Raw genomic sequence first — 12,726 nt, forward strand, 5'->3', positions numbered from 1 at the left:
AAATGAACAATGAGTGATCTAACTTGGATTGAGTGAAGCCAAACAAAAGGAGAGAATCTTTTAAACAATTATGCCATTCTCGTAGTGCTTGTTTTAGTCCATAAAGAGAACGATGCAACTTACATAAATGATATGGTTTAGAATTATCAACAAGCTGCGTTATGTAAATTGTCTCGTTTAGCTTACTATGCAGAAATACATTCACAACATCGTAGTGCTGAATATCTCAATTATGAGAAACCGTAATACTTCAGACTGTACTGATTGTCGTTGATTTCACAACAAGAGAAAACATTTCTCCAAAATCTACTCCCGACCATTGGTGGAACCCTTTTGCTACAAGCCGAGCTTTGTAACGAGCTATAGAACCATCTGAATGTTCGTTAATCCAAAATACCCATTTACTGCCAACCACATTCTCCCCTTGCGGAGGTACAACAAGGTCCCAAGTCCCCACTTTCTGTAGAGAATTGAGTTCACTCGTCAATGCTTTACGCCACTTAGGATACTTCTTAGCTTCAGTTACTGAACCAAGTTGCAAAGGAGGGGGAATTGCAGTAAGAACCTTCAGTTTGGAGTGTTTAGTTTATGACTTAGTCAACATGGGATGGGTATGAGTGGAGATCGGAACAGGGGGTGTAGGTAAAGGAAGGGGAGGAATAACGGGTTCAAATAGAGGAGGCCGAGTGGGAGCTACATTTAGTAGGGATGATGAGGCGGTGGGTTCGGTGGAAGGGAAAGCTGAAGGCATAGAAGGAGCTAGAGTAGGAGGGAAAAAAGGTTCAACAACAGTTCCAGTAACTGGAGTTGGTTTCGGAATTAAGTGAAGAGGTGAAGGTCCCAAAATACCTTGACTTGTGTTGAAAGGATAGTGAACAACCGGCGATGGCACTTAAGAAGATTTAAAGGGAAAGTGAATCTCATCAAATATCACATGGTGAGAAATAAATAGCTTTCTAGTAGTAATATTATAACACTTATAGCCTTTGTGGAAAGAGCTATGTCCAAGAAAAACACAAGGTGCAGAATAATTTTCAAGTTTATGATTAGTATATGGACGCAAGAAAGGGTAACACAAGCAACTAAAAACTCGACGCTCATATAAGTCATTATTTCTAGAAAATAATTTTTCAAAGGGAGATAGATTGGCCAACATTGGTGTAACAATACCATTTAGCGAATAGACAGCAGACTCGAAAGCAAAATCCCAATATGACAGGGGAACCGATGCACTAGTCATCATAGTAAGTCCGGTTTCAACAATATGATGATGTTTTCGCTCTGCACAACCATTATGTTGTAGAGTATATAGATAGGAGACTCGTAAAGAAATGCCATTGTCAGACAAATATTTCGACAGAGACCAAAATTCTCTCTCCAATCACACCGAAACATTTTAATTTTAACAGAAAACATGTTCTCAACTAGAGCACGAAACTGAACAAAAGTAGAACAAATATCAGACTTATGTTTTAGACAATATAACCATGTATATTTGCTATAATAATTATAAAATAAAATATAATAATGGTTACCATTAAGAGAAGGTACTGGAGAAAATCTCCAAATATCGGAACAAATAAGTTCTAAAGGAGTAGTAGCTTGAAATGAAGACAAAGCAAAAGAAAGTCTATGCGACTTGCTAACAGTATAAGATGCACATAATGACTTCTTATTGGAATTAAAAACAATATTATTGTGACGCAAAGTAGACAACATAGCACGATCATGAGCATGCCCAAGCCGTGAATGCCACGAGCAAAAAGAAACATGGTACACGGAAGCAGAAAACACAACACCAGCAATTTATAGAGACCGCGATCAACCAGACCTCTATGAAGAACTTTCCTCGTGCGGATACCTTAACAAGAAAATATTCAAAGAAAAATTCAAGTGAAACCTTATTATCACAAGAAAAATTGCGAACAGATAATAAACTATAAGGAGAATGCTTAGAAAATAAAATATTATTTAATCGAAAATTGGAACCAAACGAAAAAGTATAGCCACCAGTATGAGAGATAGGAATTGTTTTACCATTACTAACTATGACTTCGTCTAGGCCATGATACTCAGACTCAAGAGAGAGATTATTGAGAGACCCAGTAAGGTGGTGCGTAACGCCTGTGTCCACTATTCAAGGCTAGGAAGAATTATCAGATTGAGAGTTGATATGGTGAGCTTGGGAATTGGTTAGATGTCAACGTTAACTAGGACACTGTCTGGAGATATGTCTAGTTCTATTGCAATTGTAACAGGTCAGAAAGCTAACAAATTGGCTAGTATTAAAAGTATTCAAAGCTGGAGACCCATGCGATCTCCCTCTAGGTGAATACCGTCCTCCTCGATGACCTCCTCTATGGGTGCAAGAGGAGGGAGAGCTGCGCGATTGATCACGAAGACCAATAAAGCAATAGATGGCAACGAGATTGCTTATTTCAAGCTTCATCAGTTGTTTCTCCTCTAATAGAAGTAGTCCGAGCAGATCCTTAAAAGACACAGGCTGTAACATTGCCTCAATCGACCTCACAAATGGCCGATAATTCAAATGTAAACCATCAAGTATTGCCCCAACCAAGTCATTTTCAGAAATAGGATTTTGAAGTTATTGTAATTGATTTGAAAGAACCTTTGCTCGCGCCATATACACCTCAACTGTCTCGTCATTCTGTTCAAGGTGATGCACAACACTTTTGAGATGCCAAATTTGGGTGGCCGAACCAGCATAATAAGTTGATTCAAGCTTGATCAAACACCCAACGCTGTCGAAACTCCAACTACATTATTTATCACACTTTCGGAAAGAAAAGAAAGTAATCAACTAAGAACAATTTGATCCTCACGAAACCAAATTATATGATCTGGATTCAGTTCATGTGAGTTCGATAACAAAGCAAGAGGTGGAGTATAGGTTTTGTCGATGTGTTTCTCAAGATTATACCCACCCAAAAATGACAGGATTTATATTTTCTAAACAACATAATTTACAGAGGTAAACTTGATAGTAATTTGATTGGAAACGTTTGGAATAGAAGAAATAAATGAGAAAATTATGGAAGACTGAACCGCAGGAGAAGAAGTAGATGGAGAGGAAACAAAATTTATATACATGTGCTTCTGGTTGCAAACCCAAGATCGATAACATCATTGAGCATGAGGGCAGTTGATAAAAACATGATCTACACTTATGTGCAGTAAAGGCAACAAGCATCAACATCAACTGATTTTTTCTCAAGATTTATCAAGATACCTTGCAAGAGTCTCCGCATGAAATTCTTGATTTTTAGAAATATATGTAACTTTTAGCTTCCACTCACCAAGAGAAGCATAGCTAACGACCATATTATCAGAATGAATAACTAAAATGTCAAATAAACTTGTCTTCCCTGATTAGACGCACATAAAAGAATCTTAAAAGTTTTGTTCACAGATTAATATTTACTTTCATTAACAGATTAATTTTTCATTTAAATTAAATATAAATTATCCTTAGTAACAAATAAAATAATATTTAAAATATTTCTACTGAATTAATTTTCCTCTCTTTCTCATCCACTCCTAGTCTCTCTCTCTCTATTAATTTTATTTCTCCATTTTGCCTCTCTCCCTCCTAGTTTTTCTCATTTCAATTATCATTGTCATTGCAAAATATTCAACAAAATGAAAAAATTTATATATATAATTTAAATCAAAACGCAAAATAACAGCAATATATATATCTTTTGAAAAATTAAAGAGACCCTTATCTATTTATCAAATAAAATAATTATTTTTATAATTTACTAAAAGTTATTTCATCATTTTCTTCTCTCTTAACTAATTAATCTATTTGGGGAGTGAGTACGGAGTGAATTATTGAAATTTTAGCAATTAGAAAAAATTAATTCAATCAAATGAAGAATTATTTTATTATAATTTATATTATACAAAAACTTTAAATGATAAATAAAAATAGCAGTAATTCAATTTAATTCTTCAAAATTCTCCCAAAACACTCAAATTGAAGCAAAAACATTCAGTTAGCACAAAATTGAAGAAAACTTGAGTTAGAACATTCCAATAATACAAACTAGTTCAATATTGAAGAATAAAATATATAATCCCGTAAAATAAGAAAATGAAGAATACAAATGCTCTGAGAAATTTTATATTGTCATTTTATTGTAACCAAAATAAATGTTTCCAAGTTTTAAATCTTAGAATTTTGACATATAATAATTTATTTTAAATTTTATGCTAAATTTATATTGGATTTAATTTTTACTTTCGTAACTTTTCGAAAAAAATTTTTTAAGACAATTTTCAAAAATATGAAAAATACTGTAGGTTTATCACAAAATTTGATATGAAAATTACATTATTTAGGAGTTAATTTTATATTTTATTTATTTTTTAAAAAGTAATTTTTTAATTTTTAAAAATTTTAATAATATTTTTTAATTTTTAACATATCTGTCTCAGCCAATGATGATTAGTTAGAAAGATTAATAATTTCTAACGAAATCTAAATATTCTTTTATTAAGTTTTCAACCCATTTTATAATGCTATTCCTGATCTACGTGATTGGATTTGAAACTACCATTTGATTGATATGCAAAGTCTTCCAAAAACCTAATTTTCAAAAATGGTGGGTAATAACCTTTTTTGTTTTTCAAAAATAGTGGGCTATTGACTATTTATTTCAAATTTTTTCAAAAGACTACTTTTCAAACATACTAGGCTATTTAGCTTACCAATCGTAAATTTTTATATATAATTCTCTACTCCCTATTGCTAATCTCTGCATATGAGAAAATCGAGATGAGCACAGATTCTTTCCAAACCTCCAACACCAAGAGGTAACAAATAGCAGTAAACAGCAGAAATAGAAAGAGTTTTCATGAATTTAATATAAAATTTTTTTTAATTCTTGCAGGCTAGAAGGTTTGGTGGCTATAATAACTGGTGGAGCCAGTGGAATAGGCGAGTGCTGTGCAAAGGTGTTTGTTAAACAAGGAGCCAAAGTTGTGATTGCAGACGTTCAAGATGAGCTGGGCCACTCTCTTTGCAGACAACTTGGAACTGAAGAAACAATCTCTTACATCCATTGTGACGTGTCATGTGATTCTGATGTCCAAAACGCAGTGGATTTAGCCGTCTCCAGATATGGAAAGCTCGATATTATGTTCAGCAATGCTGGGATTTCAGGGAAGATGGAGTCTAGCATTTTATCCACAGAATATGACGATATCAAAAGGGTTTTTGATGTGAACGTTTATGGAGCTTTCTTGGCAGCCAAACATGCAGCTAGGGTCATGATTCCTGCCAAGAAAGGCTGTATTATCTTCACTGCAAGTTCAGCCACAGTTACTTGCACACAGGCTCCTCATCCATACGTGGCATCAAAACATGCCCTGGTTGGTTTGGCCAAGAACTTGTGTGTCGAGCTGGGCCAATGTGGGATAAGAGTGAACTCTATTTCTCCACATATGGTTATAACTCCATTGGTGAGAAAAACTATGAACATGACGGTGAAGGAGTTGGAGGATATGATTTCTGCAACGGCTAACTTGAAAGAGTCAGTATTTGAAGGAGAAGATGTAGCAGAGGCAGCTGTTTATTTGGGAAGTGATGAGTCCAAGTATGTGAGTGGGATAAATCTAGTGATTGATGGAGGTTTTAGTCTTACAAATCCATCTTTTGCTTTTGCAATGAAAGGCTTAATCTCTTGAAGTGTTCTTCGTTTTGATCCCTTCGATTTAAAAAATAAGTTGGTATTCTGTTTTGTTTGTGGATGTGATTTATTGATCATGATCCTGCCATTTTTTCTCCTGTTGGAAAAGTTTTTCTATTAAATAATATTTGAGGAAAATATTTGCTTAATCTCCATCTATATATGTAGATTCAAGAGGTTTATATATTTAGTTAAATCCTCAATAAATTATTGGAAAAAATTAAAAATAATACAGTTGTGATTTTATAATTTTATAATTTTTGAGTTTATGATTTAATTTGTGTTAAAATTGTATTTTTTCGATTAAAATATTTATAAAAATAAATAAAATTTTAGAAATACCCAAATCAAATCATGAAAGAAGATATTTTATAAAACATTGAAATCAGATTGCTTATTTATATATATAAAAAATTCCTAAAACAACAAATAAAAAAATAGTTAATGAAATAAGTGAAAGAATCCAAGAATCAACCTTGCAATACCTGTTTCCCCTTCTTCCTTTACTTCTTCTATTTTCCTTTGTCAGCATTGAAGCCAACTCTTTAAGCAACACTTCTAATTACTATCGATGATTAGAAGTCTAGTACTCGTTGCATATATATAGTCTCTCCATCTGCAAATGATCTCGTTGGTATTAACAACACATGAAGTGGCAAAGATTTATGGGTAATTCTAGGTGCTCATTCGATTGATTCAATTTTAAATCGAACTGAATAAATTAAAAATTGAAGTTTTAGTATTTATAAAAATCGAGCCGAACTGATTTTAATAAGAAATCAAATTGAATTAAATCGATATGATTCGGTCTGATTCGATTCAATTTGATCGATTTGAATTTTTAATAAATTTTTTATTTTTTATATTTTATTTTTAGTATTTTAAAATTTAATTAGAATATTTTAATTTTAATATGATATAATTTTTTATATTATTAAAAATAATATATTATTATCACTAATCGATTGGTTTGATTTTTTTAATTTTTTCTGATTAAAATCGAATCAAATCGAATCAAAATAACTAAAATTTTTAAAATTAAAAATCGAATCGAAATGAATAAAAAATTAAATCGAATTTTTAAATTAATTCGATTCAGTCAAATTTTCCAGTTTGATCAGAATATTGTTGATTTATGTAATCCTAACTGATTTTTTTTTTATTTAGTTTATCTCAACTGGAATCAATATTTATAGTTAAAACTTTATTTGTTTGGCGCATAATATTTTTTAGCAGAATATTTATATACTTTTTAATATTTAGAGTATTTAAAATAATTAGTTAATAAAAAATATATTCATCACTAAATAAAAAATTAAGTCATTTTCTCCGTTTAAATTTTTTTTTAACACTTTTATATAATTTTGTTAATCTATTTTATTTTTTAATTAAAATTAAATAACAAAAAAATATTTTGTACATCTAAATATTAATTATTTTCTGAAATCATACAGATATTTAAAACAAATATGTCATGTTAAGTAATTAAAATTTAATACTATTTTTAAAACAATTGTTTTATCTATTTTTAAAAAAAAACTTAAAAATTAATTAAAAATTTATTTTTATAGAAATTGAAAATTTGAATTATGAAATTACGAAACATAGTTTTTATTAATTGGATCAATACCTTCAATTTTTTAGTAAGTCATTCAAGAAAATGAAAAAATCAATTATATTTTTCATATGATCTCCCTTTTGTATAGATTATAAATAAAATGAAATATTTATGAAATTTCGAATCAAATCTTATTTTATTATTTTAGATCGAAACAAATTAATAGAATTTTTTTTTATGTCCCCATGTCCTTTACGTGTGGCGATATAAAGGTAAAATTAAAATTTTTCTAGAGATTAAATAATGATTTTTTATTTTATTATTGATAAGAGTATTTTTAATATTTTTTTTTATAATTTATTAATTTAAGTAGAAATTTTTGGTGAAAAAATTTAAAATTTAAAATTTTAATGGAATTAAATTTTAGAGATGAAATTATTAGATTTTAAAAAGTGTTGGATTCCATGGATGGATCTATGTATGGGCCCATGGCCTAAGAGTATGCCATGGATGGATCTATGTATGGGCCATGGCCCTATGAAATTTTTTAAATTATCTAAGGAGATTTAAGTAATTTTCTTTTAACTCAAAAAAATTACTATTGAGTTCCTTAATTTTTTAAAAAATTATTAATTTATTTTTATTTAAAAATTACCTAATTAAAAAGTTTTTATATTTTATAAAATTAAATTCTTTAATTTTTATATTAAAAAATTTATTAATCTATCTTAAATTTATATTACTTAATCTATATAATTTATTATTCACTCTCTATAATTTCATATATTTATACTATTTACTCCATTTAGGTAGAATTAAAATAAATTAACTAATTATTTTTTTAAAAAATAAACTAAATAATTTAATTTTATAAAATATAAAAATATTTTAATAGAGTGATTTTAATATAAAAACAACTAATAAATTTTTAAAAATTTCATAATAATTCTCTCATAAATAAAATTTCTAATTTTCAATATTATTTTTATAGCAATTACCCTCATCCATATATTCCTCTCCATCTTTAATTTTTTACAATCCAAAAAATTTATTTCTAATTTTTAAAATTTTAATTTCAAGTATTTTACTTAAATTTTTAAATATATATTTAATAAATTATTTACTTATTATTTAATTTATTTTTATACACTATATTTACTATTATAAAGTAATTTTTTTCAATTGTTCTAATTAAATTTAAATATTAATTTAAAAATTTTATTTTTAGCATACATCTAAATAATTTTTTTTAAATAATTAAAATTAAAAATATTATTTAAAATGAAATTAGATCTTCTAACTTAAATATCTGAATTTATTATTATGAGATTTTTAAAAATAATTTATCCTGATGAATATCTTAATTTCAAAATATTCATATAAATTATTTTTCCTCACTCTCTCACTCACCCTCTCCATAGTCTCTCTTTCTCTATTATTTTTTTTTCTCCATTTTTTTTCTATCTTTTTCATCATAAATGATTCTTTTACTTGATCTAACTTGATAGAAAATTTTAATTTATTAGACCTTTCAATATAATTAAATAAAAAATTTTTAAAAAATCATATAAATTAAAATTTTATTATGTTTTAATTCTTATCGATAATAAATATCAGAATTAAAATCGATTATAATTTTGTATTTATTATAAAAATTTTTAAAGAATGCATTAGACTAAATGAATATTTTCAATTTTCTCATTTCAATTATGATTATCTAAACAAATTCAAAAAAAATGCAAACATCAATCTAAATAAAAGCACAAATAATAAATTCAATCTATAAATAAAAAATATATACTCCTCCTCAAACTCTGATCTGTTATTTTTTAAGATTTAATACCTCGAAAGGCCGGACTAGCAATAATCATAAATATATGTTATATGATTCTCTTCTCCCTTGTTGCTAATCTCTCCATTGGAGAAAATCAAGATGAGCACAGATTCTTCCCAAACCTCCAACACCAAGAGGTAACAAATAGCAGTAAACAGCAGAAATAAAAAGAGTTTTCATGGATTTAATTTATCATTTTTATTAATTCTCGCAGGCTACAAGGTCTGGTGGCTATAATAACTGGTGGAGCCAGTGGAATCGGCGAGTGCTGTGCAAAGGTATTTGTTAAACAAGAAGCCAAAGTTGTGATCGCCGATATCCAAGATGAGTTGGGTAACTCTCTTTGCAGACAACTTGGATCTGAACAAACAATCTCTTACATCCACTGTGACGTCACATGTGATTCTGATGTCCAAAACGCAGTGGATTTAGCCATAACCAGATATGGAAAGCTTGATATCATGTTCAGCAATGCTGGAATTGCCGGAAAGCCGGAGCTTAGCATTTTATCAACAGAAAATGAAGATTTCAAAAGGGTTTTTGATGTGAACGTGTATGGAGCTTTCTTGGCAGCCAAACATGCAGCCAGGGTCATGGTTCCAGCCAAGAAAGGCTGTATTATTTTTACTGCAAGTATGGTCTCAGTTAATTGCCCACAGGCTCCTCATCCATATGTGGCATCAAAACATGCCCTGGTTGGTTTGGCCAAGAACTTGTGCGTGGAGCTGGGCCAATATGGGATAAGAGTGAACTCAATTTCTCCATATGTGGTTATAACTCCGCAGGCGAGGAAGACTTTGAGCATGCCGGTGAATGAGATGGAGGATGTGATTTGTGCGGCGGCTAACTTGAAAAAGGCAGTGCTTGAAGGGGAAGATGTAGCAGAGGCAGCTGTTTATTTGGGAAGTAATGCGTCCAAGTATGTGAGTGGGATCAATTTAGTGGTTGATGGAGGTTTTAGTCTTACCAATCCATCTTTTGCTCTGGCAATGAAAGGCTTAATCTCTTGAGATTTTCACCATTTTGATCTCTTCTTAAGTAATAAGTTGGTGTCCCCTTTTGTTTCAATTGAATGTTGTTTACTGATATGATTACGAATTTTCCTGCTGAAAATATTTGCTTCTGATCTGTGTGTGTATGTAAATTCAAGATATAATAATTATGTCTACTCTATTGAAAATACTGATAATAGGATGTTTATGTTTTGAGTTTATTGTAGAATTTCTAGAATTTCAAATATTTTTTACCTCAATAACAATGATGACCGCCGAGTCTCATTTATACCGGGTAAGAGCGGGTCCAAGAGAATAATGCTGGCCCAAAACTCATGAAGTCTTCCTTCAATTGACCGGTCCAACGTTTCAAAACTCGGACCAGATACGTAGAGCAGGTCGGATCGATCGTAAGTTCAAGACCAATTGATAATGATCCAGCCCAGTGATGTGACGTGAAGGAAAGCAACAAGTCCAATTACTTTGGAGTTCTGTCCACAGGCCCGCCGAAAAATTAAATGGCTGTTTTGCGTGGAAAGGAATTGAAACATCTGTACGTAACTTGAGAAATAGAAATAAGTGATACTATAGTAAAAACGCCATTAAACATTACTAGTAAATAAAAAAAATAAAAAAAATAAGAAAAATGTTTTTCTCTCCATTTAAATTCACACTCATACTTTAAATTTTAAAATTAATGCTTTTAAAATTAAAGCATTACGTATCAAATATAATAAAATTAATTAATTTAATTATAAAATATAATGATTGATTTATTAGGTTTTCAAATTTTCCAAATTAAATAATAATTTATTTTCTTTTAATAAAAATACAAATGAAAAACTTAGAACGATTAATTAATTTTATAATACAACTAGGCAAATCCCCTTTGTCGTTAATATCAATTTTATAGGTAAGATAAAACCTATTCTTTTTCGGTCCGTTTTGTCTTTTATTCATTGTGGAATCTTTTCTAGGTTGGAGAAATAGTTTCCAAAAGATTCCTTATTCACGTGATTGCACATTTTTTTTTTAATATAAAATTACATTTTATTATTTAAAATAAAATCAAAATTTTAAAAAACTCAAATCGAAACGCAAATCAATACGTTGAAATTCTTAAAAACAATTGAATTTGACTTCTTCAAAATTTTAAAATAGAAAATGAGACATCTTATACGGCAATGATAATATATTGTAATGGGAGTTGGTAAAGCGAAAAATAAGTAGACAACCGGTTTCGATTAATTTAAGATTAAAATTTTTTTTGGTAAACTGTTATGGTCAAATAATTAATATAAAAACATTTTTTTAAGAAAAAAGAAGTTCTCTTTATCTTCAACAAATAAATGCTAGATTGAATTCTCAATACCAAATTAAAAAATTGATAATAAGTATTCTCCTACTTCTCACAATTATGTAAGAAAATATAATATTTCTGCATGCAAGATCAATATTGAATGATCTTAGCTCAACAGGATCAAGATGAGCACAAATTCTTCTCAAATCTCCGCCACCAACAGGTAACTAAACTAACCTGTAGAATTTGTTCTTTATGATTGGCAAATGTAAAGTTCGATTTTTGTCTGCAGGCTAGAAGGTAAGGTGGCTTTGATAACAGGCGGAGCCAGTGGAATAGGAGAGTCCAGTGCTAGGCTGTTTGTCAAACAAGGAGCCAAAGTCGTCATCGCTGATGTCCAAGATGAGCTTGGCCTTTCTCTTTGCAAAGAAATTGGCTCAGAAGTTATTTCCTATATCCATTGTGATGTAACATGTGATTCCGATGTCCAAAAGGCAGTGGATTTGGCTATCTCCAAGTATGGAAAGCTCGATATTATGTTCAGCAACGCTGCAGTTTCAGGCAACTCACCTCCAATGATTTTAGCCACAGAAAATGAAGATTTCAAAAGGGTATTCGATGTCAATGTATTTGGTGCTTTCTTGGCAGCCAAACACGCTGCCAGGGTCATGATCCCAGCCAAGAAAGGCTGTATTCTCTTTACTTCAAGTGCTCTTTCAGTGACTTGCGCAGGAGGTCCCCATCCATATGTGGCATCAAAACATGCAGTGGTTGGCTTGGCCAAGAACCTGTGTGTGGAATTGGGCCAATATGGTATAAGAGTCAACGTTGTTTCTCCATTTGTAGTAGTGACCCCAATGATGAGGAAATCTATGGGCCTCATTGTAATGGAGAAGGAGAAGATCCAAGAAGCTGTGTCTTGTGCAGCTAACTTGAAAGGGGTTGTGTTGGACGGAGAAGATATAGCATATGCAGCTTTGTATTTAGCAAGTGATGAGTCCAAGTACGTGAGTGGGATGAATCTGTTGGTTGATGGAGGATTTAGCCTTACCAATCCTTCGTTTGCTGTGGCAATGAAAAGCCTCTTCTCTTGAGTCACTGTAATGTTTGGTCAACTCTCATGTTATATTTGGGCGATTATATATGCTTGTTCCTTAATTGTACGCATCTGAAATAAGAATATTTTCTACCTGGAATAAACAAATTTAGCATGTTTATGTTTGGGTTAAATTGAAACTAGAATTCAAGGATTAAAATAAAAAATTAACGCATGGTGTAGTACTCAATTTCACATGTTTATTTATATGTTTCATTAAATTAAGGGACTA

General features: G+C 30.4%; 3 protein-coding genes across 3 annotated transcripts; all 3 read left to right on the forward strand.

Moving 5' to 3' along the window:
- Positions 1 to 4,729: 4,729 nt before the first annotated feature.
- LOC110622398 (secoisolariciresinol dehydrogenase) lies at positions 4,730 to 5,863 on the forward strand. The gene is made up of 2 exons (XM_021766889.2): positions 4,730 to 4,839; positions 4,917 to 5,863. The coding sequence occupies exons 1-2, from the start codon at positions 4,802 to 4,804 to the stop codon at positions 5,710 to 5,712; spliced, it is 834 nt and encodes a 277-aa protein (XP_021622581.1). The 5' UTR covers positions 4,730 to 4,801; the 3' UTR covers positions 5,713 to 5,863.
- Positions 5,864 to 9,106: 3,243 nt separating this feature from the next.
- Positions 9,107 to 10,232, forward strand: LOC110623587 (secoisolariciresinol dehydrogenase). The gene is made up of 2 exons (XM_021768581.2): positions 9,107 to 9,243; positions 9,321 to 10,232. The coding sequence occupies exons 1-2, from the start codon at positions 9,206 to 9,208 to the stop codon at positions 10,114 to 10,116; spliced, it is 834 nt and encodes a 277-aa protein (XP_021624273.1). The 5' UTR covers positions 9,107 to 9,205; the 3' UTR covers positions 10,117 to 10,232.
- A 1,229-nt stretch (positions 10,233 to 11,461) lies between these two features.
- Positions 11,462 to 12,615, forward strand: LOC110623583 (secoisolariciresinol dehydrogenase). The gene is made up of 2 exons (XM_021768578.2): positions 11,462 to 11,621; positions 11,691 to 12,615. Exons 1-2 carry the CDS (start codon positions 11,584 to 11,586, stop codon positions 12,490 to 12,492), a joined length of 840 nt encoding a protein of 279 aa, XP_021624270.1. The 5' UTR covers positions 11,462 to 11,583; the 3' UTR covers positions 12,493 to 12,615.
- Positions 12,616 to 12,726: the final 111 nt, after the last annotated feature.

This window comes from Manihot esculenta, chromosome 9, assembly GCF_001659605.2.
Source record: "Manihot esculenta cultivar AM560-2 chromosome 9, M.esculenta_v8, whole genome shotgun sequence".
Classification (NCBI taxonomy): Eukaryota; Viridiplantae; Streptophyta; class Magnoliopsida; order Malpighiales; family Euphorbiaceae; genus Manihot; species Manihot esculenta.